Here is a 17,509-nt window from a genome sequence, read left to right as displayed (position 1 = left end):
TGGATGATGAGGACCAGCAAGCTTTGGGGCACCGTGCCCAGTGACAGCATAACAGGTGTGCCGGGGCGACACAAGGCTGGAAGGCCTGGCAGGTGGAAGCTGCTTCATGTTGTCTGTTCGGTTGCTGCCTCTGGTCTGCGCTGCAGGTGGCCTCCTTGGGAGTCGTCTCTCCAAAGAGCCCACAAGGAGATGCGCTGACATGGACACACTCCAGAGGTTTGCCAAGAGGTGCTTCGAGAAGATGGACTGAGTGTTATTTTTTAAATCACTCAAGAATTCTTCCCTTTGGAATACAGAATTTAGAAAGAGAGCAAAGGACGAGTGAGAAATAATATGAATATACAGCATATATCCAACGAAAGTGTTGGATACCAAAAAACCGCCCAAGAATACCCACAACTCCATTTCTACAGTCTCATGGTTGGAAAACATGATCTCCAGAGCCAGACTGCCCGAATTCCTATTTCACACCATCACCTGCTGTCTGTGATCAAGGGTCAGTGACTTACCTGCTGGCTCTCAGGTTCTCATCTCCAAGATGGGCCTCATAACAGTGATTGTGAGGATCCAATACCATGGTAATTTGCATAAAGCACTTAGAAGAGCTCCCTACATATGTATTAACTGTTATGATGATGGCGATGTAGAGAAGACCTAAGGCTTTTGAGGTAGGCTGCAGCGGGACCCAGGGTGAGTGGCCACAGCCAAGGTGGAAGAGATCTCTGACCATCAGCTCAAAGGGGAAAAAGGTCCTCAGTGGAGAAGCCTGTTTGGACCCACATGGGGTGAGTCATTCCTCCTGCTAGAGACTTGCTGTGCCCCTGTGACAGACGTGGTTAGGCTGCTGTGTACCAGTGTCCTTGGCTCCCAGGAGACTGTAAGCCCTTTGAGGACAGTGATTATGTTTTTTCAAGTATTATTTCTCCTGCAGTGCTGAGCATGGTGTCTCACGGAGAGCTGTGCTCAGTAAAGGTTTGTCGAATTGGATCTTACTGAACAGAGGAGAGAGAGAATATTATTCGGGGCCTAACATGTGCCAGCACTTTTCTTTCAAAACAAGATTGTATTTTTACATTTTACTTTGAAATGCTCACTTCCCTTTTACAGAGGAGGTACTAGAGGCTCAAGGAACTCCACTCATTTGCCTGAGGTCATGTGGCTGGAAATGACTCTCTGAAATCCAGTGCCCTTTCCAGGCCATTCCCCTGTCCCCCAGGGCCTGGGGCACAGGCACAGAGAAAAGAGAGCAGAGCCCGGCTGGAGAACAGAGCCCAGGGCTGCTGTCCTGAGAACGTGGGTGTCAGAAGCAGGTGCGTAGGTGGAAAGGGAGGGCTGAATCTTTATCTCTGCTGAAGCAGCAATGTCGTGTCAACTACAGTTTTTGAAAAATGCCAACGTATTCCTGTGGGATTTGCTGTAATTCATTTTTGCTCTGTCTTCCACACTATTTATTTACCTAAGCCTTTGTTCTCTTTGAAACTATTTGAGCCACATGTCATTCATTGTGTTAAAACCCTGGGCCCGTTATCCTGCTCAGGTTTTTTTCCTCTCTCCAGCTGCTCTGCATAGCACTTAATTCTCTGACTCTGGCCTGACTCTTATCCGGCAGTAGGTCGCCTTACACTCCCACCCCCATTCTCCCAGGAATGGGGGCCAGGAAAGGAGGATCCAGCTTCAGACTCTATTTTTCTTTTCTGTCTCCTTGTTGTCTAAAGCATGAGCCAAGGTTAGATCAATCAGTCTAGGTGTGGTGAAGCCCCGTGACCCTCCCCAGGGGAAATCCTAGCCCCATAGCAACTTGGCTGGTTTTGGCTCTGGGAGTGAATTCCAGGCTTTGAAGAATCTGTCAATGTTCAACTAACCCCACAAAACCTCTGGAAGTTTTTTGATGGAACCGAAACTCACACCAAGGGAAGAGGCCCTGAGCGTGGCATCAGAGGCTGGGGAGAGAGAGAGAGACAGGGAGCCAGCTAAGATCTTTTCCTCTGAAATTTCAGGCCTCTTCCCCGGGTTCAGGTGTCCTAAAGAGTCTGTCTGAGCAAGTCCCAACTCCCCTTAACATTTTCCTGAAGCCTCTCACTGGCCTGCTCTGTGCCTTTAAGGGGATTGTCAGGGTGTCTAATGCCTTTTTCACCTGCAAGGAGCCTTCAGATAATTTTATGAATGAGACCATTTGTCTAGGGGCAAGACAAGATTGCTGAAGGAAACCTAGTCCTGCTGTCTCCTGGGAGAAGTTGGATACTGATATTTATTTAGCAGTTCTTCTATCTAGCCTTATGTGTAGGGTGACCACGTATTACAACTTGCTCAGAACTTGGTTTGGTGCTTCCTGGGACACTAGGAGTACAGTACTAAAAGCAGGAGTAATGACCCTGTAAAGCAGATACCATTGCTCTCACCTCACACCTGAGAAAACTGAGGCGCACAGAGGTTAGTTAGCGTCTGGCAGGCCGCACAGCACACTTGGGGTGGACCTGGGAATCCAGTACTATAAACTGTCCGACTTCAGGCCCTGAGCTTTGTCCAACCACGTTCTTCAGGATACAAGGCTGCATCTCCATCAGACTGTGCAGCCCAGCAGCTCGCATCATCTATTTCTCTCTCCCGTGTCTTTGTTTAACTGTCTCTTTTGTCTCCAGGGCTACCTGAAATGCCTTTCCTCTGCTATCCCCTTCCCCTGCTGACTGAGGAAGCTCCTGGCTCACCTCCTTCAGGAAGCCCTTCCTGACCATCCAGACTAGGTCAGGGGTCCTGGCTCCACGCTTTCATTAGTCACATTCAGCTCTGAGTCACTGGTTGTTCCATACTATCTTTTTTTTTATATATATATATAAATTTATTTATTTATTTTCGGCTGTGTTGGGTCTCCTTTGCTGTGTGTGGGCTTTCTCTAGTTTCAGTGAGTGGGGGCTACTCTTCACTGAGGTGTGTGGGCTTCTCATTGTGGTGGCTTCTCTCGTTGCAGAGCACGGGCTCTAGGTGTGTGGGCTCAGTAGTTGTGGCACACAGGCTCAGTAGTTGTGGCTCACGGACTCTAGAGCGCAGGCTCAGTAGCTGTGGCATACGGGCTTAGTTGCTCCGCAGGATGTGGGATCTTCCAGGACCAGGGCTCGAACCTGTGTCCCCTGCATTGGCAGGCAGATTCTTAACCACTGTGCCACCAGGGAAGTCCCTCCATACTGTCTTTTTTTTTTTGCGGTACGCGGGCCTCTCACTGTTGTGGCCTCTCCCGTTGCGGAGCACAGGCTCTGGACATGCAGACTCAGCGTCCATGGCTCATGGGCCCAGCCGCTCCGCAGCATGTGGGATCCTCCCGGACCGGGGCACGAACCCATGTCCCCTGAATCGGCAGGCGGACTCTCAACCACTGCGCCACCAGGGAAGCCCCATACTGTCTTATAAGTGTCTGCCTGTATACCTTTCCACCCCTCCTAGACTGAGATCTTGTAGAATAAAAGGAAGCAACTTTCATCTTTAGCGTTCTAGCTCCTCACACAGTGCCTGGCTTATAATTGGGGGTCACTAAATAGGTGGTGAATTAATTAATTTATATAACATCGGAAGACAACTGTGTGATTTAGAGTCACAGTTTGAGATCTATGTAAGGATTTATTCCATAAGATACATTTGTGGTACTTGGATCAGTTCTCTTATTTTAATTTTTTTTTTTTATAGTGCTGCAATGAACATTGGGGTGCATGTGTCTTTTTTTAATTTTTAATTTTAGAAAGTAATTTTTTGTGAGTTAACTTGCCTGTTTGGATTTCAACTTGACCCTTTACCATGTCTAGTGCCTGCGAGTGAAAAATTGTCTTTTATGAGGTCACAGGTGAGAATGTCCAAGTAATCTAGAGGCCGTGTTGAGGTTAAGAAGACAGGAGTTTCTGAAATCAAGTCTTCACTTTGTCTTTACTGTGGATTTTGCTAGTGTTCTCTGAGTCTCAGATTTCCAAGTTACTACCTATTAGCCTACCTTTGAGATTCAATCTTTCTGGGTAGAAGGGAGGAACAGAATAGTGAGACCCAGTTATCTGAGGGTTTATGCTTTGTTCTCTGACCCTCCCAAAGCTCTTGTATTGACATCTGATGGGTGCAAGTCATGCATGAGTGTAGCACTTAGACAGAAATGACATTTGCCATCACCAAGTTGAATTGCAGGATGAATGGTGCCACATGTTATCATGGCTTCAGGGATATAAACAGCTTTTGGGTTATTATCAACAATGTTTAAAATGTTAGCCTGGATCATTCCTACTACCTGTTACCCCATTTTCTTTATTCCCCTGAGCCCCCCATTATACTGTCATCAGTTGTATACTCAAGGACAGAAAACAAATGTTCCAGTCAGTCTAAGTAAGCCCAAATCCCTCTGGCAAAGCACGCACCATGCTAAGAGGGAATGCCTGAACTGTCAGGCCAAGCCCTGCTCTTAACACCAAAGACAGAGTGGTCAAGTAATGACAACAATGGCACAACTATATGGAGTAAACTGTGATCCAGGTACCATTCTCCTCACCTCATCTTCACAGTAGCCCTATGAGCTACATTCTATCATCATTTCGATTTTATAGACAAAGGAACTGAGGCCCAAGAAGGTTAAGTGGCTTAAGACTTGCGGCTTGCGGACTTGAAGTCAGGCAGTCTAATTCTAGAGCCCTCTTTGTTCACCATTATGCCCTAAATAGTGCAAATATCTAGTAAAGTCTGTTCGCATCTCATTTAAACCAAGACCTTCCCTATTATGTTTCCAGCTCTGTGGTGGGGTGGAGTGTAGGGGACAGGGATGGTGGCAGTGTCAAGGAGTGTAAAATTTCTTTGTAGACTTTTTACATAGGATTTTTTTAAAAGGTATACCTACTTTAGGATTTAGATTGGATGCATTCTAAATGGCATTTCTTTCAAAGCCAAGGCGATGCTTCATTAAACGCTGGGATCACAGAAATCTTTTCAGCTGTTTCACTCCCTTTCATTTGTTAGGATTGAGATGAACCCTTTGGGCTTGCTTTAGTGGATTATAACAATAAATCCTGAAAGAGATCTGAGTTCAGCTCTGCTGTTTGAGTGCTTAGAATTCTTATAAGTGGTTGTAAAGAAAGGAACTAGTTTCTGTAGCTCCATGAGATTTAAAGTTGGGTGGATCTGCCTGTGACACCGTCCTCCCCACTGTATCTCTGGGAGACCTGGGACAAGTTCCTTGAACAACTTTTGGTCTCATTTTCTGAATTAGTAAAACAGTGTGATAATAACTACCTCCCAAGCTTGTTATAAGAATTTAATGCAACAATATTTGTAAAGTGTGAGGCACAAAGCAATCTTTCAATAATCAGAAAGACCATAGGACCTTTACTCTTTACCAGTGATTTTGACAGTTCTAAACAAGGTGTGTTGTGAGATTCCAGTAAAAGTTTTACCGTCACCCATGAGTTGTCCCTCAAAACTCTTCAGTATCTTTCACTGTTAGGCATATTTAAGACATGGAGTATTTGCCCATGATTAAATCTCCTACCTTATCTAGAAAATGTCTTGTGTTTTACTAGTACATGCCTTGTGCCACACACATTCATTCCTTTGTTAAACAACAGCAACAAAAATTGGTGAGTCTGCCCTGGCCTCCGTCGGCTCACAGTATGGTAGAAGGAGACAGCTGTGCAAACAAATATGTTACAGATACAATGATCGAATCTGTACCGTGTCAGAGGGTGGGGCATAAGGAAAGAGGCTTGGCCAGTTCTCTCTGGCTGGGGTGCCCAGGGGGATGGGGAAAGACACGGTCAGGAAAGGCTTCTGACGAAAGAGTTGGGTCTTCACCATGGAGTTCGTGTTCCCCAGGGAGATTGTTTGGGGATGGAGTGTACTGTGGAAAGAACATTCTAAGAGGAAGGAAGAACATGAGGAAATGTTCAGTGGCCTGGCCAAGCAAGGCCCATTCAGGAATAAGTAGGAAGTCTCTACACTTATGCCAAGCACTCCTATAGGTCCCGGATTTCATAGTCCCATTTACTGAGTACTGGTAGGTCCCACATACATCTCACTTAATCCCTACAGCAATTTTGTAAAGTAAGTGTTGTTATCCAGAACCTTCAGATATGGAAGTTGAGGTTCTAGAGATCAAGGCATTTGCCCAAGAACATGTCAGTGAGATTCAAGCCTAAGTCCGAAGACAGTAATAGTAACAGTAATAAAAACAGCAAGGATTCCTGTAGTGCTAGGTACACTCTAACCAGTACTGTCCTATACAGCACCCACTAGCCACATGTGGCTACTGAAATTAATTAAAGTGGAAAATTCAGTTCCTCAGTTGCACTAGCCACATTTCAAGGGTTCAGTTGCCACCTGTGTCTGGTGACTGCTCTATTGGAACGTGCAGATAGAGAACATTTCCATCATCTCAGAATGTTCTCTGGACAGCGTTGGTCTAAGCACTTTACATATGTTAACACATTTAATCCTTATAACAGTCCTATGAGGAGGATACTGTTATTCAAATTGTACAGATGTGAAAACTGAGGCATGAAGGAGATAAACTTAACCAAGGGCCCATGATGAATGAGTCCAGGTTTTTAAGCACAGCAGTTTACTGCCAAACCCATATATTATTTTCTATATAAAATGAACGAATATTAGTCAAAAGAATAAATTCAGTATCTTCTTGTGTAGAGACTGGTGTTTGGTCCTCTTCAGAGAAAATGCCTGTGATGTGACTCTTACCATCCCGGGAGCTTACAGTTATTGCAGCAGGCTTGGCATACGTGAGGTTTTGCATACATGAGGCTCCAGAGAGCCTTCTCCCCAGGGACCCTATAAACCTCTAGGCCGGCTTAGTCAAACAACTCATTTGATGCAATTTATCAGTCAGTTCATTCCTCCAAATGGTCGATTCAAGAGTCTTAGGTAATGTTCGAAATCCTTCGTGTCCTTTCTTCCTTCAGAGAGGGTATCTGGGGTTGTTATTTTAAGAGCACCTTTCTCAAGATACCAGTGCATCCAAAGCAGACCTTTTTTGTTTTTCAAACATAGGGAAAAACCCTCAGACTAGGAGACTAAAAATCCTAGTTTGAGCCCTGCTTCTGCCTCCAAGTAGCTAAATAAACTTGAGTAAGTTACTTTACCTCTCTGAAATTCAGTTTCTTCAACTGTGATCTCAAAATAAAATAACACATATTATAGGATTTTTTAAAAGCTACATGAAGGGTACAGTGTTTAAGGATGCTTTGCAAGCTATAAAGTACTTTTTATAGCTGTAAAGTATGAGATAATTATAGCACAAATGCTAGAGCTTGGGATGTTTTTCTTCTATATAACCTTTTAAAGTTTTCAAAGCAGTTGTGGCTTGATAAATTACAGGATAACCCACTCTTAATCATAACATTTGCAAAATCTCTTTCTTCTTTGACATAAATAGATATTCAATAAATGTTTGGATGGAAGGATGGATGGTTGGTAGATGGGGCAGAGGGAGGGAGACAGCACATAAAGGAAAAGAAGTTTTAATTTTTTCTTTTTTTCCTCTTTAATTTTGTGCTTTTAAAACATATTCCTTGATATGAACTGTGTTCTTGTATATGTGGAAGGGGAGGAGTCATTAAATAAAAGGCCCTGAATTGATTCATTGACTCAGTATGCTTGTTTTTCTGCTATTTGTTTTTCATTCAACAAAAAAATTTACTAAGCAACTACCATTAGCTGGTCATTGTGCAAGTTTCAGGGAAAACCCAGTTGAACATCTCACAATTTTATTTATTTTTTTTTTGGTGCCTATTTCTTCAGCTGCTAATTTTGCCCTTTAAACTTTCTGAGGAATGCTGAATTCACTGACACATGAACAGTCATGTGAAGGGCCCCAGCAGTGCTGAGGGCTGCGCTTATCAAAACCCCGTCTTAGGAATTGTTTCCTGATGTACACGTGAGGCCCATGATCCCTCTATGGATTGTGAAATGTGTTTATGCAGAAAGGAGAAAGCTCCTCCTCCCCTTTGTTGCTTTCCCTACTTTGGACCTCTTTTCCCCGGCTCGGCCCCTCCGCACTCTATGTGGCCAAAGGAAAAATGAGATATGTCAGGGCTGGGATTCATGTGGTCTCACAGAGGCATCAGCCCTGCACCACTCTTGGATCAGATCAGTTAGGCAGAGTGTAGAGAACCTCTCTGGAGGGGAAATTGGGCAAGACCTGCCTCTCACCAGTGCTGTACCAGCCTGGCCAGAGGTTTTCTAAGCCTCCTCAGGACTTGAGAATATAGGATCTTGGGAGGGATTTTTTTTTTCCTGCCCTCCTGTTTCCAGGCAAGGAGACAGTGGACTTGGTATTTAAAAAGAATCACTGTGTATATTATGTACTGAAAATGGCTGGAAAAGAACCTCAATTTGTGATCCATTTCTCTCCTCGTGGATGTGAGGGAGCAGTTTAGACTTTCAGGTGGTTTGTGGCAGAATCAGGGTTCAAACCCAGATCTTCAAACTCTAAACCCATGGCTCTTGCTAAATGTTCCCTGGTGAACTGACACTTCCAAATATATTTCCTTTGTATAAGACAAGTGTCACTTCATAAAGTGAGGGAGTCTAGAAAGAACATGGGTTTTAGGGTCAGACAGAACAAGGTCAAGGGGCCATATCCTGGCACTGGTCTTACATCTCTGTGACCTTGGGCAAGTTACTTTGTTTCTTCTGTGTATGTCGAAGGGAAGAAAATATATTTTGTAGATGTTGCAAAGATTAAATGAGACAATATTTAAAGATTTTAATGCAGTATCCAGCCTATCCTAGCTATCTAACATGTTTTCTAAAAATGTGGGAAGAATACAACTGTCTCTTGAGAAAGAGTTCAGATGATATTGGTAATATCGATGGCGATAGTGATGGTGGTAGTAGTGACATAGCAACCATTAATTAATCATTTAATTTTAAACATTCCCTCTGTATCAGAGCTCCCATGTGATATTGTTATCTTCTTCATTTTATAGCAGGTCTTTCTGTCTTCAAATTCCATTCTTTTTTCATTGTAACACACTTGTTCCCAGATTTTAAGGCTAGTAATATCAACAATGAATCTGCTAACCAGAGAAGAAACAGAGAAATATTTTCCACAAATTTATTTTTTCCCATGTTTAACCCCCTTTCAGGATTGAAGTACCCTGTAAAATAAACTTTGTCCATGCTTTACGTACGTGGGACCAATAAAGGCAGTCACCATCAGGGATTCCTTGAACTTACATATAACACCGTGGACCCGCAATGGCCAACCCCTTTTCTGTCAAGGATCTTGGGATCAATATATTTAAGGCCACAATATTTTGAGATATGCAGATGAGTAAACATCATCCACCTGGTTATTGGGTTTTTATCTTAGAGAAAAACCTGAGACCCAGCAGTTCGGAATCAGACTACGTGGATGTGATTCCCAGCCCTGCTTCTGGTGAGCTGTGTGACCTTGGTTCAGTTACTTCTCATTTCTAAGCTTCAGTTTCCTCCTCTGTAAAATGAGGATAATAATAACACCAATCACGTTCAGTGGTTGTAAGAATTAAATGAGACGGATGCAGAGAGAGAGCATGCAAATAGAGCTCAATTAAAATTATCTCATATCTAGGGTTTCTTCCTGTTCAAAAGCCTTTGTTTCCTGGGTGGGGAAATTTATCACCCAGGACTTCCCAGAAAAGTGTAGAGCACTCTAAGTACGTAGAAAAGAGGGGATTTAATACACAAAAATGGTGACCCAGTTATGAAGGAGCCGTGAAGGGCTATATTCCCCGTGAAGCAAGCCAGGGGTCAGCAGAATGGAAGCTATTGCCACCCCTGGCTGGAGGAACATAGGAGGAGGTTGTGTGACCAGAGACGAGGGGCGGTGAACACAGGCCAAGTGGGAGCATTGGTGGCCCTGTCAACAGAGCTGAAATCATGGAGGAGACGCAGCCACCTGACACGGGGGAAGCGAGGGAGATGCACTCTGGCTTTCCAGTGCCTTCAGCCCTCAGACCTCCTGGCAGGGCTGACCTGGTGTCTGGGAACCATGGGCTGCAGGGGCAGCCCCACGATGCCGAGCAGAGCAGGGGACTTGGTGAAAACTTCAGGTTGCTTCCATGTCTTGGCTCTTGTAAGTAGTGCTACAATGAACATTGGGGTCCATGTATCCTTTCAGATTATGGTTTTCTCCGGGTATATGCCCAGGAGTGGGATTGCTGGGTCATATGGTAGTTCTGTGTTTAGTTTTCTAAAGAGTCTCCATGCTGTTCTCCATAGTGGTTGTAGGCCCTGCAGTTTTTCTTGTCCCATCCTGATCCCTGCATTGAAATGCTCCGTCTAGGCTTCTCCCTCCCTCCCACAAGACCGTGAGCATCCCAAGGAAAAGGGACTGTCGTCTTACCCTCACAGCCTCAAGCGCTGGTACTTTCACTTTCTACTCTATGCTGGCCACTGTGGTCGGTGCTGGGGGACTAAGCACGTGGGCGAGACAGTGCCAGCTTCCTACAGCTTTTATGATCAAAGGAGAGGCAGACGGGCTGTGGTAATTCTGTAAGTTACCAGTGTCTTGTATGCTAGCGAAGCCCAAGGGGGACTGGGAGCCGCATCTTTCCCGGAGGAACAGGGAAGCCTTCCGAGGAAGTAACATTTGAGTTACGAAGGAATTGGAGTTCACCTGGCAAAGAGGTTGGGGAATGGCATTTCAGGCAGAGGGCAGAGCGAATGCAAAGGTCTGGAGGTGGGAAGGAGCACTGAGGATTGGAGATGGAGAGCGGGGAGGCACAGCCCGAAGCCCATGGAGCCGGAGGGAGCTGTTCTCTCCCGCGTCCGGCCTCTGTGCTCTGCCCTGATGCTTCCCACCTCCTACCTGTGTCCTAGCTGGGAATGTTTGCGTGTTTTCGGCTCCTACATCACACCCAGTATATCGTTTTATGTGTACAAAGTGCTCGTTGGATATTTGAATAAGTGACAGACGACTCAAGGCTCTAAATGGTCTAACTCTCCCCTCGCATTTATAACTTCACTCGCCCAGCAAATATCAAGGAACACAATCTGTGTGGAGAAGCAGCCTGAGCTTATACCATTTATGGGAAACTCTCTGCCACCTGGCATTCTTTCAACAGAAACTCACTGTCAGTCACTCTATCCTTTATGCCGAGAGTTCTGGGATGAGTAGCACTAAGAATGGTGAGCCAGAGATGCCGAGAAGATCCAGTCATCAAACGATTCTTTTGCCTTCGTTGAGACTGAAATGTGATGTGTTAAACCAGATTCCCTTCAGCCCTGCTGCTTACTAGCAGTGTGACCTTGCACGGGTCACTCCATCCATAGGTGGGCCTTCCTTCCTCCACTGATGCGTGGGGTTAATGATATCAACTTGACAGGCTCAATATAAAATGAGACTATATATATAAATATTCAGCATGGTGCCTGGTAGTTCGAGAGCAAAAACCACTGATGGCTGTTGCTTTTATTATTCGAATTGCAGTTACTATTATTCTTCCGGTGTTCGAGGCTGTACGCTGAGGAGGGGAGAGCAAAAGCAGAACGTATTTCCCTGCTCCCCTGGCAGAGGCCCGTTACGCTCTTTTGGTTTCTGTTTGAGACTGGCCTGCACGTGGAATGCTTTCTCAATGTTGTTTGGTATTAAAAAAAAGAGTATTTTATGTTTGTTTTAGTTTTCTTTCCTTCTTTTTTTTTTTAAGAGGATTTTGTTTTGTTTTGGTTTCTCACAGGAGTGATTGGAGCAGATGTGAGGGGGCATGGCCTCGCCTGTGAGGGACAGCCGGTGACGTCGCGGCTGGCTATCATCTGTGGAACATCTTCTTGTCACATGGGGGTGAGTCTGCCCAGCAAGCAAGCGAGGGCGGGGCTGCCACACTCCAGAGAGGACGGCCTGGCCAGGGAGGAGATCTGAGCTGTTCGCCCCTCCCCACCTCAGTTCCTTCCCTTCCTGCCCCCCCCCCCACCCCTGTGCTGTGTCTAGCTGAAAGCTCAGCCCTCCTTCCAACAGCCTTGCTTAGATTTGCCAGATCTTTTTCCAGGGGCCAAATTCTTAAAAAGTGTGAAAAGGGTTGAGTCTGCCTTTGACATCACCCTGGCCAGAGAGCCGAGGTGGAAGGGGTGAAATCAGATCCAGAGATGGCCGAGCCTCGCTCCCAGACGATCTGTCCCTAATGGGTAGCTGAGTCTTCTCTGCACAGGGGTGTCTATTTTCCTTGGCCGCTGAGCTCTCTCTCAATCAATATAAATCCATCTCCCTGGGAGCAGTCTGATGATGTATAGAATTAGGCTGCATATCATGACTTCGAAAGAACACTGATAAGCAGTTTTCACTTTGTTAATTTTTCTTCATGAATTAGTGGAAAGGCTTTCTCCAAGATTGCGGTTAAAATTTAGTGCCTGCCCTAAAATTTATATCTTCTTTAAATGCATGAGTCTGAAAGCATTCCATTTCGATAAGTACCCATTTCTACCATATTTTTATTTAAGAGTTGTTACTCTGTTAAACTAAGATGGACGATGGACGACTCCTTGGATTTTTCCCAGATGAGTAAAATAGAGGGGAGGGTGGGGGAGGAGGAGGAAGGCAAATGGGAGAGTAGCGGGGACATGCGTAAGGATTAGAGTGGGATCTGGGATACAGTCCAGGGCAGAATCTCTACGACGATGGAGGGACTTATGTGCCATGAGAAACTGTGTTTAGTTACCGTGGGGACCAGTGAGCCTTTTGTACCATGAAATATTTTGGTTGAGTAAATATTGATACCTTTACTTATCCAGTGATCCTCTGCTCTTGTGTCCAGGGCTGTGCTAAATCCTGGGGATGTAGGGATGACATAGGGCCTCCCTTTGTTGAGATAGATGACAACAGGTATTACGGTACAAGGCCTCACAGTATAGATTCAGACTGAACTCGAGATACTGAGCATCTAGTATGTGCTAGGCATGGTGGCAGGGGTTCTCACACGTTTCATAAAGATGATGGGACCGCCCGACTGGTTTCCAGTCCCAGTTCCTCCACTTCCTAAGGATGGGCCCTCAGGCAAGGCACTTAACCCCTCTGGGCCCCAGATTCCTCATCTGTGAGATGTGGAGAGTTGTAGTACATGTCTCATAGTATTGTGAGGATGGATCGAGGTGACACTGCCAGGGTTAGCTCTCCATCACTTGCACTGGTGTTGCTGGGCAGAAAGGACACAGTGGCTGCCTGGGGAGGGTCCGAGATTAGGGACAACGTCCTAAAGGGACAGTAGTGCTGGACTTCTTACACCCCCTCCAAAAAAAATTTCCTTCTGTTTGTTTCCGTGGACGAACTCTTAGATGGAACTTCTTAAAGTTTAAAAGCCCTGGCCTCTTTCTTCCCCTCAGCAGCCCTATTGTAAGGCTTGGCTGTCACTGAAGGGAGAGATCAGTGGAGGCCTAAGGCCGCCCTGAGCCGGAGGTGCCCACCAGGGCAGTCAGCCCTTATCTCCCCCGACATGAATCTACACTTGCTAGCTTGTCTTCACTGAACACTGTTTTCAACCTTTTTAAATCACCTCCCATTTTCACAGGGACACATCTGATCTGGTTTCTCCTGTAAAGCCTACATTTCAGGCATTTTTACCCCACTCAGTTCGGATTTATGAGCAAAAGCAAATCCATATGAATGTGAGTCTGTGACATCCCCATGTCTCAGTTTCCTGGTCTCTTAATGAAAATGATGCTGGCTTGTTGTACAGCATCCATTTTAGAAATTAAGCAACTAAGGCCTAGAAAAGGCCAATAATTTTCCCAAGGTCACCAGGCTATTCAGCTGGAGCTGAAGACTCAGGTCCAGCTCTGTCTGCATCCCAAGTGCATCCCCCTCAGTGCCTTACTGTGTTGTGCATGATTACGATGTGTCCGTACAGGAATGGAGAGAGCGTGGGCTTCAGAGTCAGACGGGTGTAGGCTTGGACATCTGCTTATGTACTCTTTGGGCCTGCGACCTAAGGTGAGCTACTTAAGTTCTCTGAGCCTCAGGTTCTTCATCCGTCACACTGAGGGTGAGGATGCCAGTCTCACAGGGTTTCTGGGTAACATAAGTTATGTACATACATCCGTAGTACACAGTAGACACTCAGAAATTGTGGGGATTCTTATTACACTTTCCTAGTGATATGAAAGGCTCACATGAAGCAACTGTTGGGCTTTAATGAGTTTGATGGGCAGCTGCAGTTGGTTGCAATGAATGAAGGCCATAAAATGCCAGTTTATTATGGTTGTGTTGTGCTGGAAATAAAGTCCCCACTCCCACCCCGCTTTGTACTTGGGAGTGGGAAGGGACCTTCTGGGCCAAGGGGATTAATCAGCAGCTTTATGTTATGTGGTGAGGGCGAGACTGTGGTCATGCTGGCGTCGGAAAATGCCTTTGATCTGGCTCAGGTGCTGGACACCCAGCAAGCCAACAACAGTAACACCTCTGTGAGATCTCGGAGAGGTGCAGGTCTGAGGAAACGCTCCCAGGGAAACTTAAGGACCCTCTTTGTTGTGGTTCTGGCAAATAAAACCACCAACTGTCAGGAAAAATTCACCGAACAGAACACAGGGACCAGAGGGGTCTGTGGGCTTTTCAAAAAAGTGACTTCCAGCTTGGTCTGAAGGATCCTCTTTCTTCCTGTCTGCTCACTGCTGATGTTCCTAATTCTGTAGGTTGATTGGGTCAAAATTCCCAGGAATATTTTGTGTTTGATCCTGGTTGCTTCTTTCTAGCTCACCCAGAATGAATGAAGGAAGGAATGTAACAAGTATCGGTACTTAGGAGTTGCCTTCCTTCACATCCCTGTTACTTCCAGGAATCTGGAGAAAAAGCCTGAGGTTGAACATAAGCTTTACTAATCAGGCCTTTGATATTTTACAAGATACAAGTGTGGGCTGCACATTTATCTTCCTCGTAGATGATTTAATTAACAAGGAAAAAAAATACTGTTCTTTTTTTAACTGCATGAAAGCAGAGCTGCTTGTTCAGAGTTAATTACTACCAACTCACCAAAACCCAAGATCATACACAGCAGGGGTGAGCCAGAGGTTGAAAAGTCACAGGGTCAGATGGAGCTGATCCCTGCCATCGCTCCAGCACCCCTTTTCTCAAGCTGTCAAGTCAGGTGGTAACTTGGCAACTTGTCTTTAGTCAGCATGACAGATGGAGAGGGGACCGTGGGGAGGGGGTGGGGAAGACTGAAGAGGTAAGGTTTGAGCAGCACGATAGTTGGTAAGAGCTGGGAATTACATCTGCATCTTAAATCACTCAGAACTGAAGTTTTCTCAAAGTTTTAGATGAATGTAGGCATGGTGGCTCTCTATCACACAGTAGGTGTGGAATTTCTAAAATAGGCTTTTACAGAAAAGCTGGCTTCACCACTTACTGTGTGAGTTTAGGTAAGATACTTTGTCTTTCAGTACCTCAGTGTCTTCATCTATTATATGTGGGCAGTAGTGTTTACCCAGAATGTTGTTTTGAGGATCAAATGAGGTAATCTTTGTAAGCAGCTTGGCACTGTACCTAGCACCATATACCAGACATGGTATTATTGTTAGAAATGATTCATTAAAGCTAGAATGATCCATGTGACAATGGATTTGAATTAAAGACGTCAGGATGAACTCAGGTTGAGCTTAATGTAGATTACAGATGGATACATACAGAAATATTTACAGACGTGCAGGTATACAGGTTAGTAAACATACATGTATTTCCTAGCTGTGACAGTGGAGGGGGCCTAGAAACAAAGACACCCTAGCAAATAGTTGCTACAAGCACTCCTGGTGCCCAGATCTTGGTTTCTAATACCATTCTCCAATAAAAGGGTCAGGGCTTCTTGGAGAAATGGTTGATCCTAGGACCAGGGCTGGAAATAGACAAGATGAGCCTAGGGTATCTTGTTGTAGCACCAGAAAGTAAGATAGCGCTCAAAACAAAACAAAGTAAAAACAAACCCCGCCTCCCCCCAACCCCACAAACTGAAGGAATTATCAGGAGCCAACCAAGGGGGCTTCCAGTGGCCAAAACTGTAACAATTTGAGCAGAATAATAAAGTGTATTGGAGTATAACCCAAAGTATAACATAACTATTGTGAGTCCATGCTGATACCAATAAATGAACAGAAGAGACAAATCTATCATGCAGGAGAATTGATATAGATATTCCCCCCTTAAGGAAGTGGAGCATACCTTCCTATTCCCTCACAGCAAAGGAAACCATAAACAAAATGGAAAGACAGCCCACAGAATGGGAGAAAATATTTGCAAATGACGTGATCGACAAGGGGTTAGTCTCCGAAACTTACAAACAGCTCCTGCAGCTTAATATCATCAAAACAGACCAATCAAAAAATGGGCAGAAGACCTAAATAGACATTTCTCCAAAGTAGACATACAGATGGCCAAGAGGCACATGAAAAGATGCTCAACATCGCTGATTATTAGAGAAATGCAAATCAAAACTACAATGAGGTATCACCTCACACCAGTGAAAATGGCCATCATCAAAGAAATCCACAAACAATAACTTCCTATTCCTTAAGCATGAGCTGCACATGGTGACTTCCTTTCAAAGAGGAGAGTACCAAAAGGGAGAAAAAGCATAACTTTATAGTGGGGAAATCTGACACACTAACTTCAGCCAGGTTATCAAGGTCAACACCAACAGTGATAAGTCATGTTGATAGTATGTACTGCTGACATGGTGTGAAGAGAATGGCGCTTTATCTCTGTTATCTTCCTCCCGAAAACCCACAACCACAGTCTAATTAATCATAAGAAAAGCATCAGACAAATTCCATTTGAGGGACATTCTACGAAATACCTAACTGGCACTTTTTGAAACTGTCAGGGTCATCAAAAAACAAGGAAAGCCTGAGAAATTATTACAGCCAAGAGGCGCCTAAAGAGATATGTAATGTAGCATCCTGGATGGGATACTGGAACAGAAGAAAGCTGTTAGGTGAAAACTAAGGAAATCTGAATCAAGTAAGGTCTTTAGTTAATGATATCAATATCTTTCTTTAGCTGTGACATATGAACTTAATGTAAGATATTAACGATAGACAAAACTAGGTGTAGGGTCTATGGAACTCTGTACTACCTTCCCAAGTCTTCTGTAATCTAAAACGGTTGTAAAATTAAAAGTTCGTTTTAAAAAATTATTCATTAAAGCATTCACTCATTACCAAAACATTTTCTTGTATTTGCACGGCCAAATACTCAGGGTATTAAGATAAATAAGATAGCATGTCATGCCTGCCTTCATTGAGAAAGACAGACAAGAAGGAGATGACTACAGTTCAGAGTGGTAACTCCGATGGTAAGTTTAGGACTGAATATGGAGATAGGGGACGACTCAAGCTTCCAGTAGACAGGGAAGCTTTCCTGTAGGATGTGCTATTTGTAGGACTGTAGTTCCCACCCCCCACACTGGGATGCTATTCCTGCCCAGTTTCAGGCACTAGACCCTGGCCTCACCCTTCTCTTCTTTCTCTTCTGTGTCCACGTCACCCACAGCAATACCAGTTTGCTGCTGGGTGGGATGTG

At 44.8% G+C, this 17,509-nt stretch overlaps 1 protein-coding gene across 10 annotated transcripts in view; it reads left to right on the top strand.

The window, feature by feature from the left end:
- Window positions 1-17,509, top strand: part of FGGY (FGGY carbohydrate kinase domain containing) — a 421,541-nt gene that overhangs the window by 233,137 nt on the left and 170,895 nt on the right. For 5 of the 10 annotated variants that reach the window (XM_082669259.1, XM_082669261.1, XM_082669262.1 and 2 more), the window contains one exon: window positions 11,691-11,794. In XM_082669259.1, the coding sequence (XP_082525385.1) occupies window positions 11,691-11,794 (104 nt within the window). Of the gene's footprint in view, window positions 1-1,187; window positions 1,311-9,977; window positions 10,088-10,381; window positions 10,507-10,617; window positions 10,642-11,159; window positions 11,287-11,690; window positions 11,795-17,509 lie in introns of those variants that run through there. The other 5 variants (XM_082669265.1, XM_082669267.1, XM_082669266.1 and 2 more) reach the window with 5 other exon arrangements.

The sequence above is a fragment of the Grampus griseus genome, assembly GCF_964374135.1.
Source record: "Grampus griseus genome assembly, chromosome: 1".
In the NCBI taxonomy this organism is placed as follows: domain Eukaryota; kingdom Metazoa; phylum Chordata; class Mammalia; order Artiodactyla; family Delphinidae; genus Grampus; species Grampus griseus.
The sequence above is the reverse complement of the archived record's forward strand: the minus strand, read 5'-3'. Positions and strand labels throughout refer to the sequence as shown.